Raw genomic sequence first — 16,196 nt, 5'->3', positions numbered from 1 at the left:
GGGGAGCGGATTGGCGCAGTCAGCGTCCAATGGCCGGCGCGCGTGAGGTGGTGGGGGGACCAATGAGCACGGCGGGGGCGGGGCGAGCGCGGCGGCGGGCGGCTGTGAGGAGCGGCCGGTGGCTGCCGGTGGCGGTGACGGTAGAGGGCGGCCATGGCACAGGCGGAGGCCGGCGGCGATGACCCACGCTGCGTGCGGCTGAACGCCGAGCGGGCCCAAGCGCTGCTGGCCGACGTGGACACGCTGCTCTTCGACTGCGACGGCGTGCTGTGGCGAGGTGAGACGGCCGTGCCTGGGGCGCCTGAGGCCCTAACGGCGCTGCGGGCTCGTGGCAAGCGCCTCGGCTTCATCACCAACAACAGCAGCAAGACCCGTGAGGCCTACGCCGAGAAGCTCCGGCGCCTGGGCTTCGGTGGCCCCGCGGGACCCGGCGCCGGCCTCGAGGTCTTTGGCACGGCCTACTGCACCGCGCTCTACCTGCGCCAGCGCCTGGGCGGCGCTGCGGCTCCCAAGGCCTACGTGCTGGGCAGCGCGGCCCTGGCCGCGGAGCTGGAAGCCGTGGGCGTCGCCTGCGTGGGCGTGGGGCCCGATCCCCTGGAGGGCGACGGCCCTGGCGCCTGGCTGGACGCGCCCCTGGAGCCCGACGTGCGCGCTGTGGTGGTGGGCTTCGACCCGCACTTCAGCTACATGAAGCTCACCAAAGCCGTGCGCTACCTGCAGCAGCCCGGCTGTCTACTAGTGGGCACCAACATGGACAACCGGCTCCCGCTCGAGAACGGCCGCTTCATCGCGGGTCCGTGCGCCCTGGGGGCGGGCGGCTGGAGGGCGGGCGGCGGGCCCCTCCGGTCCTCTGACCCCGGGCGCTGTCCTCCCCTTCCCTCTCCGCCCCGCAGGTACAGGTTGTCTGGTCCGAGCCGTGGAGATGGCCGCCCAGCGCCAGGCCGACATCATAGGGAAGCCCAGCCGTTTCATCTTCGACTGCGTGTCCCAGGAGTACGGCATCAACCCGGAGCGCACCGTCATGGTGGGAGATCGCCTGGACACAGACATCCTTCTGGGTGTCACCTGTGGCCTGAAGACCATCCTGACCCTCACCGGAGTGTCCACTCTGGAAGATGTGAAGAGTAATCAGGAAAGTGACTGCATGTCTAAGAGGAAAATGGTCCCTGACTTCTATGTTGACAGCATAGCCGACCTTTTGCCTGCCCTTCAAGGTTAAAGATTTAGCGTCTTTAAGCTACAGAATAAAAAAAAAAAAAAAAAAAAAAAGTGAAAACCACTTAACCAAATTAATAGGTGGGGCTTAAGCTCTTGAGTAGCTATGTGGCTTCAAAGAGTATACTTGGAGTTAAGCGAAAGCACTAGTTAACCTTGTAAGTAAACGTTTGGTGGGCAATTTTGTTACAGACCTTTATAATTTTAAGATGCACTTTTAAACTTGGAGGGCATTGTGGGGGTCCTGGGCCTTGGTTGCTGGTGGCAAGAGCAGGCTTCGCATCTGTCCAGGATTCAGATAACCTAAGGGCCTGCTGACGGGACTGAGGTGTGACATATTTTATTGAAAATTTCATTCAGGGATCAAGCCTCCTTGCAGGGCAAAGGGGAGAAGGGGCTGATTATTTTGACTGTCACAGGAAACTTGTACCCACCAACCCATGGCCCCATTGGTGTGGTCATCAGCAGAGGAGCCTGCTGATGTATTGCAGCTCCTCTGCCTGCAGGGTGGGAGTAGAGGAGGAGGCTACCCCTTGGTAGTGTCTCCATGTCCTTGAGGTGTGGGGTGTGGCCCTCACCATTACCCCACACTTCCTTAAAAACCACTCTGATGTCATAATGGAGTGTCTGTTGTATTTCAGATGCCCAGGGCTGCCACTCCTCATACATGATTTTGCAGCCCTGTAAACTCAGTCCAGCTAAAGCTCGACGTTCTCAAATGTGCATTTAAACCCACATGTGACATGGACTAAGCATATTGGCTGAGTGGCCAGAAGGGCATGGATGCCTTTGCTGAACTTTGGCCTGCTGTTGAGGAAGCTCAGAGCAGCTTTGTTACCAAAAATTATTTTTTTAAACCTTTGAACAACTTTATCAAGGGGTGGAATTGAATCTTAAGTGTGTTGATTAATAGCTGTGCTCTGTCCTTAGGGCATAAATCCTACTGAAGAAGTCACAGTACCCTGCAGCCAAGCCAGAAGCAGGGTTAAAAGTCTTGTGCAAGCCAAGGAATGCCTGCTACCCGGGCTGCCCTCTGGGTAGGGGAAGAAAAAGTCCCCAAGAACAGGAAAATGGTTCCTGCAAAGCATCCAATCTCTTCCTGTCCTCCTGTACCCTTGGCTGGGTGGGGGTTAGATACCAATCGTCCATGAGGCCAACTGTCTTGGCCCAGGAGTCCTTTGTTGGTGGCCAGTTGGAGCACTGGCCTTTTCTGGCTGTTCCTTAAGTTGCTGACCTTTGGCAACAGGCCTGATAAGCAGACTCTCTGGCTGCACTTGTAGGGTAGAGCCTGGGAAGCTGTTCCTTTGGGTCAACTCCTTTCTGGTGCCGTGCCCTACAGCCTGTGGCTTTTCTCCTAGCCCCAGAATCACAGCACTCTTGCTCGTTCTCTAAGAGTTCTCAGAAATAAAGGGTATTCCAAGCCTTTAGCTCCTCGTAGGCCTGGAGTGTCTGGGGTTTGGACTTTGCCATGGGGCAACAGCAGCACAGCCGGTGCCTGTGAGGTTAGTGGTGCTGATGTTGACTCTGTGAGGTTGGCTCAAGGTGGGTCTTGATATTGAGCAGGCCTGTGAGGGCATTGTCTCACACGGCAGGTGCAGCAGCCAGCAACACCTTCCTCTTCTGCGCCCCATCTCTGCCCTTATTGCACTGTGTGAACCCAAATGCACATTAAACTCTCAAACCCATGCTGACTAGCGTTCCTTGCTCTCGCCTTGACAGCAGCCGTCACACAAGAGGCTGCAGCTGTCTAGCCTTAGTGTGGGTGCAGGGTGGGAGGACTCCACTGAAGGCCATTCTGAGATTTCAGTTGCAGAGCTAGAAATCCAAGCCCATCTCAGGCTCATTACAGAGGGATGGCTTCTGAAGGTCCAGGAATAATGAAGCACAAAGCAAAACCACAGTAGGAAAGGCCTCTTGGTGATGACACCCATGTTGTGAAAGCTGCCGGACACAGGAGCCCTGTCGCAATCCAGTGTCAAGTGGCCAGAGATGCAAGCTAGGAGCCAAAGCTGTAGCAAAGTTCAGTTACGGGAAACCGTGCTGGACGGGACAGGGGCAGGTGGACATGAGGCTGACCTAACCATCCAGGGTATGAGGGAGGTTCAAGTAGGCTTTACTATCATCCCAGAACCTCCTGGAAGCCATCCTGGTCTTGCACATGCTCTGTGGGATTCTAGGCAGCCCATACTGTATTGGGGGACTGGGAAGTGGCCGGGGTGCATGCAGAGGAAAGTAGGGTGGCAGAGCAGAGTCCAATACCAATAAACAGGCATTTATTGATGGTTTGCGGTGCCAGGCGGTGCCCAGCCTTAGGAATCTGGAGGTAACGTAGACTAGAAACAGGCCTCTTTAGGGAAAATTAATTTGCCCCGAACCAGACTAGAAAGTTACCCTTGCCAGGTGTGGTCTGCCCTCCCTGACATTCAGCAGGTCTTGATTTCCATGACGGCCAAGCTCTGTGCTCTCCCAGGCTCATGTGCTGTCTGGCTAGTGCAGGCCAGGCGTCAGGAGAGCCAGACACGGTGACAAGAACCGCCCCCTCCCCAGGTGGAGTGGGGGAGGGCTGTCCTGGCTCAGGTAGCTGGGTTGGGAAGGAGGCAGGAGGGTCAGGAGGGGAGGGGGCCAGGACGGTTGCTTGGCTCAGCAGCTCCTGAAGTTTCCCTGGCTAACTCCAAGGGGACGCAGACAATCACAGCATTGTCACCAGGGCTGCATCATGGAGCAGGGAGGCTGCTCTGCAGAGGACCCCGAGCCTGGGCCTGACAGGGTGAGTGCCTCCTACCACCTAGTGCTTTCTCCTGCGACAAAGACCTAGGGCATACCCTAAACAGGGGACAAGGCAGCACCCATCACCCACACCTCCTCAGCTCCTACTTTCCCTGAGCCAGCCTGCTCCCTGGTCTGTGGTCCAGGCCTCACTGACTGCAATGTGCCCCCAGGTGAAGACCAGGCCATGCCATGGGGACTGGAAGGTCCTGGGCCTGCTGCTGTTGCTGGCATTGGCCACTGCTGGGGCTGTGGCTGGAGGGCTTCTTGGCTTTTCTCACAGCCCTCCCAAGGTGAGCCTCCTCAGGACCCAGGCAGGTGCAGGGGTGCAGAAGGGAAGGTGGAGGAGAGACCAGCAAATCCGGCCCTACAGTGGAGCCAGGGCTCAAGTGAGCTGACAAGGGGAGGACAGAGTGGTGGACGGGGCAGAAGCCTCGAAACAAAGCTGGAGGAAGAGGGTTGAAGGCTGCCTTAGCCTGCCCAGCTGAGCTCTGGCTTCCCACTCAGTCACTGCTGCAGATGTTTCATCCAACCCACCCGAGCTCCAGGGTGTACCGGTCCAACCAAACTGCGCAGGTGGACGTGGCCCAGAATGTGGCGACCATCAGGGTAACCCCGGCTCAGAGCAACCGCAGCTGGGCAGTGCTGTTCGATGGGCAGAGTGTGAGTTGGCTGGTGGGGAGAAAGAGGGTTGCTGCCCAAAGGTGTTCAGGTGGACCTGCCTTACCTGCCTGCCTGCCTCCCCAGGGCTGTGTCTGTTACCGCCCTGCGGAGCACCGGGCCTGCTTCCTCCACCTGATGGAACCCAGAGATCGCAAGACCCTGCAGCTTCTGGTGAACACCTCAAGGGTGAGCAGTCCCCGTACTCACATGGCCAGGCTTCCCAGACCAGGGGCCAGACAAAGGGTCCTGTGTATAGCCTGGGCTGGCGGTGGGCTGAGGCTCTGGTTTCAGGGGAACAGAAGCTCTATCTTCCCTTTGCTGAGGCTGCTGACAAGAGCCGAGGGCGGGGCTGGCACAGTACTGGCATGTCCAGGGATTAGCCCTGCCTAGCCAAAGGCAGTGCAAGTGCCCTGGCCCATGGCCCAATAGAGCCTTCTCTGCAGGCCCAGGGGTCTCACAGCCCCACCCAGGACACCTACTATGCCCAGGAGCTGCTGGCAGTTCTCGGGAGCCGTGAGGTGGACCCTGCCCAGGTGGGGGCTTCAGTGCGGCACTTTTGTGCAAAGACCCCCATTTATTGGGCCCATCGAGCAGAGGGTGAGTTGGGGTGGCTATGTGGGGAGAGGCCTGGGCTCCCACGGATAGTCTGGGAGACGGGGAGGAGCCCTTTGGGGTTCGCGGAGGCCCCTCTGGGGTTCACGGAGGCCCCTCCCTCCAGGGCCCCAGAGGCAGCGACTGATCTACCTATGCATCGACATCTGCTTCCCAAGCAACATCTGCGTGTCAGTCTGCTTTTATTACCTCCCAGATTGAGCCCCCACCCTGCCCAGCTCCATAGGCCAGCCAGCTGGCTTGCCCTGTCATCAGTACCATGGAAGGCAGCCACTGGTGGGGGCTAATAAACCCCTCCACCTGGCCATGATTGTGTTCTCTGTAGCCTTGGGACATGTAATGGGTGGGGAGGGGGGGAAAGCACTGGCTTGGGGGTGGGCAGCAGCCAGGCTGGCTTGGGTCAGCACCCTGAGCCCTGCACATCCAGATAAGCAACTGGGGGCTAAAAGAGCCCCCAGGCAGATCAGCCTGGCCAGTCTAGGCTGGTCAAGGGTGTCAGAGAAGGTCAGTCAGGGGCAGCTGGCCTAGGCTGGTAGGGGCTAGCTTGTGGGTGTTCTCTCTGACTTGGCCGCTGAACGGTCATATTTACCCAGTGCCACCTGATGGCTGCCTACAATCCCAAGGGGGCACAGGCTACCCCAACACACTGTCATTGAAGGCCAAGCAGACGACAGCTTTTTGGTGGCCACCATACTCTCTCTTGATCTCTCCCGTCTCCACGCACCAGAGCCGGGCCAGGTTGTCGGAGGAAGCTGCAGGGAGGGAGGACATAGGCAGCAGCTCAGAATTTGTCCCCAGGCTGGGCCACTCTGGAGTCTGGCTTCCAGGTAGCAGGGAAGCTGAGCTAGTGGGGCGGAGAGGCAGGGTGGGTTGGGCTCACCAGTGACAATGTACTGGGAGTCCCCTGAGAAGGCACAGCCCCACATCCAGCCGCGGGATGACTCTCCAGGGTTGCTGCTCTTGATGCTCAGCTCTGTCATCAGGGAGAAATTGGACGTCCTCCAAATTTTGCATGTCTGGTCGGCCGAGCAGGTGGCGAGGAGCCTAGGAGTGGGTATGAGCGTGGTGGTGGTGTCATCAGCAGCCACTCCAACCATGCACCCCCTTGCTGTCCACCAAACAGGCCCCAACCCATCGAGCCCCCAGCCAACAGGTTCCTTCCTTCCCAAAGCCATCTGAGGCCTCCTGGTCCCCCAAGCCCCCCACACACGTGGAGTCCGGACTGAAGCGGCACTGTAGGGCATAGCGGGTGTGTGCTGGAATCTTGGTCTTGGGGATGAGCTGGGTCACCTCATCACCAATGCCCCCCGTCAGATTCCAGACGTAGCAGTTCCCCTGTTGGGAAGGAGGAAAGTCATGGGAGGACCAGAGCTTCCAGTCTGACACATGGGGAAAGATGCCCCAGCAGACAGACTGAGGTGCAGGGGCTGCCATCCAACACTGTGGCTGTACACGGGGGATCTGGGGGTCGGGGACATATAGCAGGCACATCTGGTCCTGCCTGCAGGGAGCACCAGGGAGGCCTGGCCCCAACCAAGGCCTGTACCTGGAGAGTGGAGAGCAGGAGGCTACATCTAACCTTCCTGGAGGGTGCTGCTGGCCAACAGAAATGTTAAGAATGAGATGGGAGGAGGGCACCCCAGAAAGGGAACAGCAGCGCAAAGGCAAAGAGGAGAGCAGTCTGGGGATCTTGTGAGACCAGTGATTTACTGCACATTAAAGGGAGAAAATGAGTCTGGACAGGAGATCAGGGGCCAAACCATAGCATCTTGAGGCCATGGTAAGGAGCCAGGCCACATCATGGGATGTATGCAGGGAGACAGTGGGATCAGGCTGGTACTGCTAAAAAATGCTCTGGTGGCAGAAAGAGCATGGATTGGAGTGAGGGGAGATCAAAGAGGAAGGAGGGAAGCCACAGAGGGGAGGAGACAAGGGAAACTTGGGGCCGCAAATGACGGGTGGTAGGGACAGACTTGAAAAGTTCAGGAGACAGAATCTGCTGATGGGGCTACAACAGGTAATGACAGACGTCAGCTTGACTTTGGTGGCTGGATTGGAGCTGGAGCCCAGGAGGCGGGGAGCAGGACTGTGGGGCAGGGGGAGGGACCTGGGGGACATCTGGGGAATAAGCTGACCTATAGAGATTAACGGAGATACGGGAGCTGGTCTCCCCCACTGCACCCACCCCAGAACTCACAGTGCTATTGACTGCTGCCATGTAGCTGGCATCTGGGTCAATGTGGGCAGACGTGATGGAGACCTCAGGCTCGGGGATCAGCTGCTCATTGTGGTCAGTTTTCAAGTCCCAGATGTGGATGGCGCCGCTCTGGTCACCTACAATGAGCTCTGCCTGGAGTGTAGGGGAGGTGAGGTAAGGCAGGACCCCTGCCCTCCATAGCCCCGGGGTGTCCAGCCCTGTGCCCATCCCTCACCTGGTTGGGATGCAGGCACACACAGTTAATGGGCGCATTCACCTGGAAGATCCGCTGACACTGCAGGTTGCGGGACCTTTGGGGCAGGAGACATACACTGCCTGTAGGGATATGCTATTGGTGTCCCACCCAGATGCCCTTTCCCTGGGCATTTAGCCTTGCCCCTCTGCTGATAGGAGCTGCCCCACAGGAAATACTTGGGAGGCTTGGCACTCAACAGGGGCAGCCTGAAGCCAATGACGGATTGAGAAGGGGCATAAAGGCCAGCCTCTTGCCTCAAGGTAGGACTTACCCTTTGATACTTTGTGTGGCTCTGTCCCTTCCCTAACCTGCTTTCCTCACTGCCCTCAATAAATCACCCACATAGGAAACCCTGTCTCAGCCTCTGCTGAGAGGAAACCCAGGTTAAGTCACTCTCCAGCCTGGCCCTCACCCCCACACATCCAGGTAGACCTGAGGTCCCACACCTGAGGTCCCAGATTCGAGCGGTGCAGTCCTCCCCACCCGTGTACATCCAGCGTCCGTCCTCATGAAAGCCCACAGATGCAATGTTCTTGTTGACCCCGTCATAGCTGATGATGGGGTTGGGGTTATTGGAGTTGAGGTCATACATGCGGATGTGCTGGTAACCTGTGGGCACAGGCCACACTGAAGTTAGGCTGTGCCTAGATCACCCCATCAGAGGTTAGGGGTCGGGTCGAGGGTACAGGTACCTGCAGCGGCAATCATGCTGCGGTCAGGCGTGATCTCCAGCGCATTCACCTGCTATGTCTATCAAGGAGGATGACCATCACAGTCCTGGGGTCGGGCCCTCAAGGCCACCACCATATGGCTCAGCTGCTGCTGTATCTTCCCTCCCTGAGGCAAGGCCTTTGCCCAAGCTGTTATCCCGCCAGCGATCCCATGCAGCACCACCCTGCCCACCTTCCCAGCAGAGGATACAGAGTCCTGGTGCTGCACTGTGCGGGTGCAGATCCCGCTGTGGGCCTGCCAAAACCGCACGGTGTGGTCATAGCCCGCAGTGGCCAAGATGACAGGGTCACTGCCCACTGTGCCTGGGGATGTGTTCATGCTGTGGCTTCTTGGAAGACTCAGCAGGGGTCAGAGGTCAGAACATCTGAAAAAGAGAAAAGGGAGTATACTCTTCATGTCCTAAACCAGTGATTTTCAACCTTTTCCTTTTTAAAAAAGATTTTATTTTTAGGGGAAGAAGGGTAAAGAGATGGAGAGAAACATTGATGTGCAAGAGATACATTGACCAGTTGCCTCTTGCCTGCCCCCAACTGGGGACCTGGCCTACAACCCAGGCATGTGCCCTGGCTGGGAATTGACCTGGCAACCCTCCAGTTCACAGGCCAGCACTCAACCCACTGAGCCACACCTGCCAGGGCTTCAACCTTTTTCATCTCATGGCAAACATAAACTAATTATTAAAATTCTGTGGTACACCAAAAAATGTATTTTTTGCGGATCTGACAAACAATAGGTATAATTTTGATTCATTCACACAGGATGGCTATTGTTGTGTTGGCTCTTGTCTTTTTTATTTTAAGGACAATTTAAAGGAAAAAAGGTCAGGGCACCTGACTAAATAGGATTGCATGTTTTAAAAATTCTTGTGGCACACTAGTTGAAAATCGATGTCCTAAACAGATTATAGTTCTACTCGGAGAGATAGGTATTATTCCCATTTTAAGAGATGGGGAAAGGGAGGTTCAGCGAGGTCCAGCGACAGACTCCGAGCTACACGGAGAGTGCTACTTTCCCGATAGCCCCAGACTCGCCCCAGACGCCACCTCACCCGCCGCCAGGGGGCAGTCACACCCGGGATGTCACCCTGCCGCAGGGGCGGGCCACGCGTGCGCAAGGAGGCAGAAGGGCCAAAAGGGAAGTCGAGTGTTGCGGCTGCGCATGCGTAGCAGGCCGGCGGCTAGACCTGAAGTGAAGGGGTGTTCTGTGGCTGGACCCTGGTGCTCCCCGGTGCTCCGCCGACAGTCCTGGCCCCGTCCCACTGGGCCAGCTTCCTCCGGTCACGGTCTCTCGAACACACAGTAGCCGCTCTCTAGGTCTCGTCCCGGGACCTCAGTACCTTACGGGCGACTCTGCGCTCCGCCGCAGCCCAGGACGGCGAGCGGAGCCGGAATGAGTCGATAGTCTGAGGCCGAGCGTAGAGTTATCGATGGGCCTTTAGGACGACACCACGAGAGTACGGGGGTGGGGGGGGACCAGACCAAAGTTATGGTGCTGGAGGCCCCTCCCGTCCGGAAAAACCAGCAGAGACCTTGGTGGTCCCTGATGAACAGGCAGATGAACGAAAGCAATGGCTCCAGCCTTCTCACTCGTCCACCCCACCCTCGTGAAAGGGCTATTTATTTTCCAGGCTTGGGTCCCGAGGCCAGGTCGCAGCACCCCCTCCATTCCCTCAGTCCCCTATCCCCCATTCCGGCTAGGATTCCCAGGTAAATTACCGAATGCTTAGTTACATTTGAATTTCAGATAAACAGCAGTAACTTTTAAACTATATAAGTATGTCCCAAATATTGCATGAAATAAACTAAAAAGTTATTCATTCGCCTACGTTAATTCAAACGTTAACTAGGCTTTCTGCAGTTTTATTCGCTAAATCTGGCAACCCTAGTCTGGGCCCTTACAAACCTTTCTAGCTCTTTCCTGATCCTCCATTCCTGCAACTCAGCCCAGGGACCCCTCCAAAACTGGGTCTTTCATACCTTATTTTCCATTCCAGCCCTACCACACTCCACACACGTGGCCTCACCCTCTTTCACAGAAAAAAAAAAAGTCCTTAAGACAGGCTCTCCCACTGTTGTCACCATGCTTACCCCAACCCCCTTCTTTATCTGGCCCTCTGACCAAGGCCACATCCCCTGCCCATCCACCTGGGCCCTGGGTCCCAGGAACCTTCCTTCCTGTACCCTCCCCAACGCCCCTCCTTCCTTCTCAGCCTTTAAACTTCACAAAACAACCCAAAACTTTCCTTCCAGTCAGTAGTCTGTTCTTGAAAGAGCTGTCTTTACTGCCTTGCTGGCTCCACACCCTCACTTCCCACTTACTCCTCTTGCTGTCAGGTCTTTTCTCCCAGCTGGCCAGTGAAAATGTCACAAGGTCACTGCCCCTCTCACGCTGCCAGACCCAGCTGCTACTTTTCTTCAGCATCTGGACACGGCTGCATAGTGGTTGACAGCCCTGCTCCTGAAAAGCTCCTGTTGCCTAGCTTCTTGTCAGACACTCAGTCTCTCTCTGCCCCTAAAGGCTGGTGCCCTTCAGAGGTCTTGTCTCCTTCCAAACCCACGTTGTTCTGGTGGGGAGGGGGGCAGGCGGTTGTCCATTCCCCAGAGCTTCTAATACCACCATATCTGTGACAGCTCCTTTCCATCCCTTCTCCAGCTCAGATCTGGCTCCCTGTGATACACTGTCCCTGGAAGTCCCCATGGACACCTCCGCTTTTCACAGCCAAGACAATTCACCGTAGACCTACCCCACTGTGTGCCAGTGGCACTTGGGTGTTATACCTAGGTGTGATCCAGGCACATCTGCCACCCTGTCTCCCATAACGGCCTCCTGACCTGTCCCCCGCCCCCCCAACTCTGGCCCTCCTTCAAGCTATCCTGCATATTGCAAAATGGTCTTTTAAAAACCTAAGTCTGAGCCCTGTTAGAAACCTTCAGGGGTTTCCTGTCCCCTCCAGACTCCTGGACCTGGTCACTGCAGAACCTGCAGCTTCCGCCCTTTCTCCGTTCCATAGTCCACTCGCTCCACTCTCCACCTGGCCAGAGTCGATGATTTCCTACCAGACACTCCCTTCTGAACCATTGCCTACACCTTGGAGGCTTTCCCCTCCACCTCTTTCCCTGTTGAACTCCTGGTTTTCAGCAACTTTCATAGCGTTTTGAGGACTTATTCTGTGTGGGGCATTGTTTTCATGGAAATTCACACAATATGAAATTAACCATTTTCAAAATTTGTTTCACTTAGTACATTCACAAGGTCGTGCAACTACCACCTCTGTCTAGTTCCAGAACATTTTCATTACCACAGAAGAAAACCCCTATCCATTATGCAGTCACTCCTCACTTCCCCTCCCTTCTCAACCTCCCCTCTCAAACCCTCCCTTCCCAGCTCCTGGCAACCATCAATCTACTTTCCGCCTCTAAGGATTTGCCTATTCTGTTGTTGTTGTTTTTAATTCCCATTTCCCCACCCCCTCCCTTTTGGCATTAGCTCATTTTCAGTCTGTTTCTGTTTTGTTTATTCTTTTTTTTTTAGATTCAACATATAAGTGAAATCATAGGATATTTCTCTTTCTCTTTCTGCTTTATTTCACTTAGCATATACCCTCTAGGTCCAAACGCGTTGTTGCGAATGGCAAGATTTCATTATTTTTATGGCTGAATAATATTCCATTGTATATATACCACATTTTCTTTATCCATTTATGTATTAATGGACATCTAGGTTACTTGCATATCTTGGCTATTATTAGTAATGCTGCAATGAACATCAGGGTGCATATGTCTTTTAAAATTAGTGTTTTTGTTTTCTGTGCATAAATACCCAAAAGTGGAGTCGCTGGGTCATATGGCAACTCTATTTTTAGTTTTTTGAGGAATCTCCATACTGTTTTCCATAGTGGCTAAACTAATCTACAATCCCACCAACAGTGTAGAATGGTTTCCTTTTCTCCACGTTATCTATTGACTCATTGATGATAACTGTTCCGACAGGCGTGGGGTTATACGTCATTGTGGTTTTGATTTGAACTTCCCGAATCATTAGTGATGTTGAGCATCTTTTCACATGTCTGTTGGCCATTTGTATGTCCTGTTGGGAGAAATGTGTATTCATGTCCTCTGACCATTTAAAAAATATTTATTTATTTATTCTTAATGATTTTGTTTATTTTCAGAGAGAGGGGAAGGGAGGGAGAACGAGAGGGAGAGAAACATCAATGAACAAGAGAAACATCAATTGGTTGCCTCTTGCACACCCCCAACTGGGGACCCGGCCAGCAACCCAGGCATGTGCCCTGACCGGGAATTGAATCTGTGACCTTTCAGTTCATGGGCCGGCAGTCAATCCACTGAGCCACACCAGCCAGGGCTAAAATTTTTATTTTTTGATTATAGTTGACATTCAATGTGATTTTGTATTACTTTCAGGTGTTAGCATGGTGGTTAGACAATCATGTACTTTACAAAATGATCCCCCCTGAAATTTCCAGTGCCCACCTGGTACCATACATAGTTATTACGGTATTATTGACTATATGCCCTGTGCTATACTTTCATACGCCTGTGACTATTTTGTAACTACCATTTGTACTTAATTCTTTTACCTTTTGCACCCACCTCTGCCCTATTTTAAATTGGATTGTTTACTTTTTTGGTGTTAAGTTGTGTGAGTTCTATTTAGGATACTAACGTTTTATCAGATGTATCACTTGCGAATATTTTCTCCCATTCAGTAGGTTGTCTTTTCATTTTTTTTAAAGATTTCATTTATTTATTTTTAGAGTGGGGAAGGGAGGGAGAAAGAGAGGGAGAGAAACATCAGTGTGTGGTTGCCTCTCACACGCCCCACACCAGGGACCCAGCCCACAACCCAGGCGTGTGCCCTGGCTAGGAATTGAACTGGGGAGCCTTTGGTTAGCTTGGCACTCAGTCCACTGAGCCACACCAGCCAGGGCTGTCTTTTCATGTTGTTGGTTTCTTTCACTGTACAAAACCTTGTTAGTGTGATATTTCCTTTCTTTTTTTTTTCCCCTTGTTTGAGGAGACATATCCAAAAAGATACTGCTAAGAGTTATGTCCAAGAGATTCCTGCCTATGTTCTCTTCTAGGAAATTTTGGTTTCAGGTCTTACATTTAAGTCTTTAACTCAGTTTATTTTGTATATGCTGTAAGAAAGTGGTCAAGTTTTCATTTTTTTGCATGTATCTGTCTAGTTTTCTCAACACTACTTACTGAAGAGACTGTCTTTATTCTGTTGTAGCTTTTTAGTATAGTTTGATATCAGGGAGTATGATACCTTCCACTTTATTTTTCCCAAGATTTCTTTGGCTATTCTGGGTCTTCTGTGGTTCCATGAAAACTTTAGTGTTAGTTCTAATTCTGAGAAGAATGCCATTGGTGTTTTAATAGAGATTGCATTGCATCTGTATCATCTGTATATTTCTTTAGGTAGTAAGGACATTTTAACAATATTAATCCTTCCAATTCATGAGCAAGGTATATCCTTCCATTTATTTGTATTTTCTTCAATTTCTTTTTTGAATGTCTTAGTAGTTTTACCTTCTCGCTTACATTTTTTCTTAGGTATTTTATACTACCTAAAATACCTATGCAGTTGTAAATGGGACTGTTTTCTTTTTACGAACTCTATTGGTGTATAGAAACACGGCAGACTTGTATATATTGATTCAGTATCCTACAACTTTACTAAATTCATTTATTAGTTCTCATAGTTTTTTTTAAAGATTTTATTTATTTTTAGAGAGAGGGGAAGGGAGGAAGAAAGAGGAGGAGAGAAACATCAATGTGTGGTTGCCTCTCACGCAGCCCCTATGGGGGACCTAGCCCGCAACCCAGGCATGTGCCCTGAATTGAACTAGCGACCCTTAGGTTCCCAGGCCTGCACTCAGTCCACTAAGCCACACCAGCCAGGGCGAAACATCAATTTTTTTGTTCCACTTATGTATTCTTTGGTTGATTCTTGTATGTGCCCTGACTGGGGATCGAACCGCCACCTTGATGTATTGGAACAAGGCTCTAACCAACTACCTAGCCAGGGCTTATTTAACTTTTTGAGGAACCACCAAGTTGTGCTGAGCATTTTACTTACATTATGCATCAGGTCTTCACAATGGCTCTGCCAAGGAGAACCCCCTCCCCCCATTTTGAAGACAAGAATAATGAGGCTCAAAGATGAAGAGTCACGTGCCAAGGGGCACACCTCTGGAACATGACAGAACCATCCTGCTGGGCTCAGCTCTGGCTGAGGCGACTACTCTCGGCATAACCCCATCTCATATACCCCCCTCATCTTCCTCTGTAAGTACAGGAGCTATACTACTCCTGCAGGGCAGCTCCACCAGGTTCAGACAGAGCTCTGGGAGGCTCCAAAGACTGAAAGACGAAGAATCCTGTGAACCTGAACACCTGAAAGATGTCCAGAGCAAATTGCCAAAGGAATCTGAGAGCAGGAGAGAGGGGTGGGGCTGAGAGAAGGTTGGAAGACTTGGCTTGGTGTCTGTGGGGCTCCACCATGGGGCCAGGAGCTATTTGCCTTTTCTGTGGGGGCTCTGGGTAGAGTGTGGCAGCTTTATATGTCTCATGCCTGGGGGTAACTGACAGACCAGGCCATTTTCCGCATCCAGCTCAGAGCAGCTTCAGCATCCCCGCTGGGCAGGGAGGTGGGGCAGGACGCATGGATGGATCCCCTCTTATGTACCAAGCACCAGCTGAGTGCTTTACAAAGGTGGCGACTAGGAGAATGATAGAAACCATGGCAGCTAACACATGCTGTATGCTCCCAGCAGGCCATGGGGAGGGTACATTTCGTTATCCCCATTTTGTACATAAAGAGCAGGGCACCAGATATCGCCTGAGCGGTCACACAGCTGGTGGGCAGGAGCAGGGCTGGGCCTGCAGGTGGAGGCTGCTGTGCAGCTGGGAAGGGGGCCAGCCCAGGCTGCAGTGAAGTGGCCGCCAGCTCTACTCCAGGCCAAGCCTCAGCAATTCTGCTGGCTCAGTAGCCCCTCCTCCCAGGGATGAGATCGGAGGCCTGACTTCCTGGAAGACTGCCCAAATCCTGCACCTCTGGATCCTAATCCCTCTGCTGGATCAGCTAGCCTGCCCTGCAGCCCCCATCCCCAGGCTTGGGGAACCCCAGGCAGACACACATCTCTGTATTCATATGGATCCTCCCATGAGCCCTGGGCTACAGGCAGAGCTGCTGGCCCATTTTACAGATGAGGCAGCTGAGTGTCAGGAGCTTGTCCAAGGTCGCTGGGCTGGCCAGCAGCAGATCTAGGACTTCCTGGCCCTTCCTAGGGGGTTAGCCTTGTCAGGCAGTGTGGATCTGGGAGAATCTGAACAGCTCTCTTCCCAAGTCTGTCCTGAAAGTAGACCACACAGCACAGTGCCCGTCCCTAAGTGTGAGGAAGCCTGAGAGGTATAGATGGAGCTGGAGCTAGGCAAAGAAAACAAACAAAAAAACAGCTGCAGGCAGGGGCCAGCTGATTGCCCAGAGGAATCTGAGAATTCTACATTGGAACTTGGCCTTTCAGGTCATAATGAAGGTATATTTGTCAAGGTAGGACGATAGAACATATTTAAATTAAATCAGGTTATTAGCATGATTTATAACATTTAAATACTTAGACATTCAGCATGTGGGCCTCTGTACTCGGGCCCCAGGCCCTGTAAGTGTTAGGCCCAGGCCAGAGTGGTTTACCTTCGTCAGCCAAAACATAGAAATAACGGTAAGGAT

The 16,196-nt window shown here is 53.1% G+C and overlaps 3 protein-coding genes across 5 annotated transcripts; 2 read left to right on the top strand and 1 right to left on the bottom strand.

The window, feature by feature from the left end:
* Positions 1 to 77: 77 nt before the first annotated feature.
* Positions 78 to 2,900, top strand: PGP (phosphoglycolate phosphatase). The gene is made up of 2 exons (XM_053928121.2): positions 78 to 793; positions 894 to 2,900. The coding sequence occupies exons 1-2, from the start codon at positions 154 to 156 to the stop codon at positions 1,217 to 1,219; spliced, it is 966 nt and encodes a 321-aa protein (XP_053784096.1). The 5' UTR covers positions 78 to 153; the 3' UTR covers positions 1,220 to 2,900.
* A 571-nt stretch (positions 2,901 to 3,471) lies between these two features.
* On the bottom strand, positions 3,472 to 9,835 carry MLST8 (MTOR associated protein, LST8 homolog). 3 transcript variants are annotated; one of them, XM_024553226.3, is made up of 10 exons: positions 9,490 to 9,835; positions 8,631 to 8,805; positions 8,402 to 8,453; positions 8,156 to 8,318; positions 7,689 to 7,764; positions 7,454 to 7,606; positions 6,467 to 6,591; positions 6,137 to 6,300; positions 5,846 to 6,008; positions 3,472 to 4,653 (listed from the first exon to the last, which is right to left on the bottom strand). In XM_024553226.3, the coding sequence occupies exons 2-9, from the start codon at positions 8,757 to 8,759 to the stop codon at positions 5,890 to 5,892; spliced, it is 981 nt and encodes a 326-aa protein (XP_024408994.1). In that variant the 5' UTR covers positions 8,760 to 8,805; positions 9,490 to 9,835; the 3' UTR covers positions 3,472 to 4,653; positions 5,846 to 5,889. The 3 variants fall into 3 exon arrangements, with proteins under 3 accessions (XP_024408994.1, XP_045045690.1, XP_024408993.1); XM_045189755.3 differs by lacking the exon at positions 3,472 to 4,653 and having other exon boundaries at positions 5,424 to 6,008; positions 8,402 to 8,450; XM_024553225.3 differs by lacking the exon at positions 3,472 to 4,653 and having other exon boundaries at positions 5,427 to 6,008; positions 9,625 to 9,835.
* BRICD5 (BRICHOS domain containing 5) lies at positions 3,932 to 5,457 on the top strand. The gene is given in 7 exon segments (XM_045189758.2): positions 3,932 to 3,982; positions 4,155 to 4,274; positions 4,489 to 4,644; positions 4,729 to 4,830; positions 5,088 to 5,258; positions 5,261 to 5,332; positions 5,335 to 5,457. Coding segments are annotated over 7 exon segments (795 nt in total).
* Positions 9,836 to 16,196: the final 6,361 nt, after the last annotated feature.

This window comes from Desmodus rotundus, chromosome 1 (genome assembly GCF_022682495.2).
Source record: "Desmodus rotundus isolate HL8 chromosome 1, HLdesRot8A.1, whole genome shotgun sequence".
Classification (NCBI taxonomy): Eukaryota; Metazoa; Chordata; class Mammalia; order Chiroptera; family Phyllostomidae; genus Desmodus; species Desmodus rotundus.
This window is presented reverse-complemented; position numbering and strand designations above follow the sequence as displayed.